The sequence below is a fragment of the Monopterus albus genome, unplaced genomic scaffold (genome assembly GCF_001952655.1).
Source record: "Monopterus albus unplaced genomic scaffold, M_albus_1.0 scaffold477.1, whole genome shotgun sequence".
Classification (NCBI taxonomy): domain Eukaryota; kingdom Metazoa; phylum Chordata; class Actinopteri; order Synbranchiformes; family Synbranchidae; genus Monopterus; species Monopterus albus.
In genome coordinates this window covers 95556-100910 of record NW_018128357.1, presented here as the reverse complement: position 1 = coordinate 100910, position 5355 = coordinate 95556, and the positions used below count along the sequence as shown (strand labels likewise).

General features: G+C 38.7%; 1 protein-coding gene across 1 annotated transcript in view; it reads right to left on the bottom strand.

Annotated features, from left to right (window-relative positions):
- Positions 1-3303, bottom strand: part of ccnt1 (cyclin T1) — a 7286-nt gene extending 3983 nt beyond the window's left edge. Inside the window, exons 1-5 of the mRNA XM_020587736.1 lie at positions 3064-3303; positions 2322-2403; positions 2111-2239; positions 1334-1394; positions 13-75 (exon numbers count right to left, since the gene is read on the bottom strand). Of these exons, the coding sequence (XP_020443392.1) occupies positions 13-75; positions 1334-1394; positions 2111-2239; positions 2322-2403; positions 3064-3236 (508 nt within the window). The 5' untranslated portion in view covers positions 3237-3303. The remainder of the gene's footprint in view (positions 1-12; positions 76-1333; positions 1395-2110; positions 2240-2321; positions 2404-3063) is intronic.
- Positions 3304-5355: the final 2052 nt, after the last annotated feature.

Sequence of the window (5355 nt, the reverse complement as noted above, 5' to 3'; positions counted from 1 at the left end):
TGATGCTGGTACCTCTGACAAGCTGCGTGCACTTCACAACATGAGTGTGTGGATGGTCAATAGTGATTTCAAAAGCTGCAATAAAAAGGGGACAAAAAAGGAAACAGAGCTTAATATACAAAATGCAGAAAAATGCAGCAACCATGGCCCGATGGCCACAAAAAGCTACTGTGCAGCCACCACATATCCCCAGCGGGTGGCCTACTATGGCCACCAAGCTTTCTTAGATCTCCATTGAGAATCAGACCCTGTGTCTCAGACCCTCTGCACTTTGCCAATACAAAGTTAACTTTCCACAAACATCCCCTTTCATTTGCACCGTTTAGTTCAACAGTCTACAAATACAGTCAGCACTGATATATAAAACTGTTTAACATCAAATACCAATGAAAACACATTGCGTGTCTTTATGGTGCACTAACTGTGACCCAAATTCAACAGTGAATAGCAGTGAATGCTCATGCTAACAAGTTAAACAACAGCCTTTTTCCTATGGAAGTCCACAATCGTCCCCTGTGCATGATTTGCCAGATGGTGTCACTGTCTGGTGAGGTGACAGTGAAAAAAGCATAGGTCACCCAAAGCTTCAATTAGAAGTTAGACGATCATGCCTATCTCATGCACAGTTCTAAAGTCTGAAGAGATTCATGAAATCATAGGAGAGAAGCCAGTCATCTGAGTTTGTGGAAAAACCTTTTACCTTTCTATTGCATATGATAATTCATACTCAAAGTAGAACTAAAGTGACATTCATTAAAACAGGATCAGTTAAAACATCTCAAAATGCAGCTGCACTATTTTGCAGCATAGACTCTTCTAACAATATGGAATAGAAAAATAACCCAGTCCAGCCCAGGAAAAAAATCTAATTATATTTACATTTGGGCCACCAAATTTAGAGGCTTGGGTGCCTGTGGAGCCAGTGCTTAAAAATATTAGCATCTATCCCTGAGAAGACTTCCTAATATGTACACTAGGCTGTACCATTAAATCCAGGTTCCATGAGAAAGATTATTTCCCATTCTGTAGTAAAAAAAAAGAAAAAACATCCCCATAAATCAGAAAATGAACAATGTTACACCAAAGTGAGTGTTTCAGAGAATAATGTTGACAATCACTTTATATGAAACATCAGGGGCAATGTGAAAACAGTGACAGTGGAATTTAAAAAGCATTAATAACATGCAAGTATGAAGCTAATATGAAGTATGGATGTCACTTCCCAATGCTTCTAACCACATATGAGGTTTCTGTGGACAAAAGTAAAACAGGTTAGCACTATTTTTACAATCACATGTTTCTGCAGGGACCCAGTTCTTTCTTCCCAACTTACCCAAGGTCTGGAGTATTATGCTCTCAAGAATGACCAGGTCTTGGGCTTGTTGCAGGTAGGCCTGAGGTTGAGAGGACAGGCACATTACTCACTGGGCGCCCTTTGTCCTTGGTCAAACAAGAGCAACTGGACATGCTATCTGGTCCTGAAAATGTTTTGACGATTCATCTGAAAGACTCTCCAAGTTTAAATGAAAGATGAGGTTGCTGATGTTCAAATGTTTAACACCTATCATTCTTATAGAACTAACCAAATCTCACACATAAATGATGGAATAATAAAAGCTATATAGCCAGTACAGATGCTCTTGTTTTACAAGTAGTAGACATTACATGACCTGGATTACTGACAGCCTACACAGACACTAGGATGCATTTCGTCTTTTGCTCTCCTCACCCACATATCATGCAGCCTCGATATCCGAGGCACATCAAAACAAAATACCTCGTCCAAGTAACCCAGTTTATGTGTTGTAAAAACCGCGCATAACGAAGAAAACTTAAACTATTAAGTGTATTCCAAGACATTATACTTAAAAACCAGGAGAACATAAGCGTGATGGCGAGTGTCACAAACTGGAGCAGTGAAAAGGTTTGTGGCCCACTCAAATCTAAAATATTTAAGTGCTGGTAACAAGGTCTGAAACCAAATTGTTGTTTCTGAATGAAAACACACAAAAAAGAAAACACAGGCTCCTTAAGCTTTATTATTATGGAGATGCCCTGTTAGGTAAACACAGCAGAAGACAATGGACAAATGCAGGTCACTTTCACTTACATCACTGCGCACATCTGGTGAAGGCTCCTGAGGATTGAGGCATGCATGGGCCACCTTGATAACATGCTCCAGCTTCCGGGGCTGCTCCTCAACTTTTGCAGCGAGGAAGAGAGCGGCAGGAGCAATAACCTGATGAGGTGAAACTCACAGAAATTAATGAGCTGACTGACTCCAGAACTGACAGTGGCAAAAAAAACAAACAAATACTTACATTTCTGTGAAATCTGGTGAAAGACTGGACCATGTAGAATCGATGCATGTACACAATAGCTGTATTAATTGTAAGTTGGGACCTGATACCTGGCAGTTAAGGACAATGTAGCAAACAGTACCATATCATCGCAACTGCTGTTTTTAAAGTATATCCCCAATAAGCCTGGAGTCGTTGGTCTACATGTTAAATACCACAACCGAAAATATTTAGTTTAATCACTGACTTGTAAGAATCTACATCACATCAGTAGCAAAACAAGCTGAAGCCCGAGCCAGCTTTGGCTACAAATCAGTCTGAAGTTACCCGGAAGCACATATTATTAAATAAAACGTAAATAGGTTTGACGAGCACCCCCCCAAACCCCAAAACACTAAAGCACTAAAACACTGCGCATCTAAAACAATAAGACATTCTGCTCTGTACCTTTGCTTCACTAATATCAATGCAGTAAAGGCGAAGCTAATGCTAACGTCCTCAAGGCCCACCGACACACAGGCCTTCATGGCCCCGGTTTAGCATAACGCGCCTCTCTGATAGCGTTACCAAGCTATCGTAAACATAACAACAAAGCATTGTGTGATACAGATAGGAAACGTAAAACTAAACTAAAGACATTCGAACAAAACACAATAACCTAAACCAATCGGACTCTTGGCCGAACCGGCTTCATGAGAAGTTAAACCTCGCTAGCTAACATGCTAACGTTAGGTAAGACGCAAGTCGTCTCGACAAAAGATACACATTGAGTCGCTGTCCCATGTCCTGGAGCAGGTTGGCCGCCTGTTGTCTGTAGGACAGTTCCTTATCGGGATCTAGTCCAGCACGCCGTGATGGGCTGTCGTCAATCTGTTGTCGTGTGTAGTACCATTTGTTATTACAGTTTGTAGAAGGAGAACGAAACGAAGCCGCCATCACTGAGAAGGACGAGAGTTTAAAATTTCTACGCGTCACAGGAAAATACGTCACACCGGGAGCAACGTCAATGTAATTCCTGTAGGAACCAACAGAGGCCCCCAAAACACCCCTAACTAGGATCAGCCTAAAAATCAGAGTCAGCTTGGTTGTATGTTTAATCACAAAAGGAAGTTGTCTTCGTTACAGATTTTAGTGAAATTATCATAAATGTATAAATTCAACCAAATGTTAATTATTGAGGCCATAGTTAAAGGTGGTGCTGTACTGGACTACATTATATTCAGAGGTGTTCCTAATATTCTCACATCTATGCAGCTGGGGAGGACAAAAATATAAATACAACTCTGAATATAATGTAGTCCAGTACAACAGATATAACAGATGTCACTCCCAAAGGTTTTAAAACCATATTATTTTTTAAATTATAATAATAATGATGTAATTCCAAAAGGCATGATAATGCTGTGGGGATAACAGTCACATTATTTGTGACTGAATGAAGACAGCTGAGAACATTTTTTTATCTTCTCCATGAACCAGAAATAAAGGTTCAGACCCTATTTTCTTGTCACCATTCTAAAATCTGATTAACTCTTTATGTAAGGTACCTTTGGGGGTATACGTTGTTAGTAAATAATTGACTAATTCTTTATAGATTAGTTGTCAGTCATTAATAAGAACAACCTTTTGTCACTTTTGTCTTTTTAGCTATTTCTTTAATTTATTAGAGAACCTCACCAGTGAGGTGTTTATCCCCAGGAAAAGGGCTCCATTTATCAACTTCTTCTGCTGGAGCCAATCCCAGCAGACATTGGGCAAGAGGTGGGGTCCAGCATGGACAGGTCGCCAGTTCATCACAAAGCTGACAAACAACCACACACGCACACTCACTCCTATGGGCAATTTAGAGTCACCAGTCAATCTAAGTTGCATGTCTTTGGACTGTGGGAGGAACTGATTTTTTTATTTGATTTTGATTTGATTTATTCTTTCAAGCATGTAAAGACAGTTGATATGTCAACACACATAATTTTACACATATCCAACAAATGCTAATCCAATATCAATTTGCTTATACCTAGTACATGCTTGAATGGAGTAGGAAGAAGTCAGACTTATCCAGTCCTACCCCATGACATCATCTTACCATCATTGGTTTACAAGCAGTATCTCTACATAAATAATTATCTTCTACACCACACAAGTAATATACTAAAAAAATTATAACAGAGTGTTAACATTCATACACCACACCCACAATGTTCCATCTAATTAATCATTAAGCCTGTTCTTGCATATATCTTGATTGACACATACCTTTATATTTATGTTTAAACTCATCAATTCTATTACTATTTTTTATGTCCACACTTAAATTATTCCACAGTTTTACCCCACTTATGGAAATACAAAATCTTTTTTTTGGTTGTACGTATAGCATGAATTTTTAAATTTAACTGACCCCTTAAATTGTATCCCCCTTCCCTTTCATTAAATAGTTTTTGAATTCCACCAGGTAATAAATTGCTCCTGGCTTTATACATAAACACTGCAGTCTTATATCCCACTAAATCAAAAAATTGTAACAATTTAGACTGTATGAAAGCTCCATTGGTGTGACCGTCGAAATAACACAACCACTGCTAACTCTTGCTCTCTTATTTACCACCGCGTTATGGCCTAGAATTTGTCATCAACTATGACACCTAGAAATTTAATTTCATATACTCATTCTATATTAGCTCCCCCAATTTTCAATTGAAGTTCATTATATAGTCTACAATTCTCAAATACCATAAATTTTGTTTTATCCAAATTCAGAGATAATATATTACTGTCACACCATTTCTTTATCTTCTCAAGTTCCTGTGAAACCCGTCCAGAGAGTTGTTGTAGGTTTTCACCCGATGCCCATATGGTAGTGTCATCAGCAAACAAAACCACTTTCACTAAATCAGAAACCTTGCATATATCATTAATGTATAATATAAATAATTTAGGTCCCAAAACAGAACCCTGAGGCACTACCACATACAATATCCAGCTCACTCGATTGGTATTCACCCAACTGCACAAATTGACGCCTCTGTGTCAAATAACTTCTAATCCTGTTAGA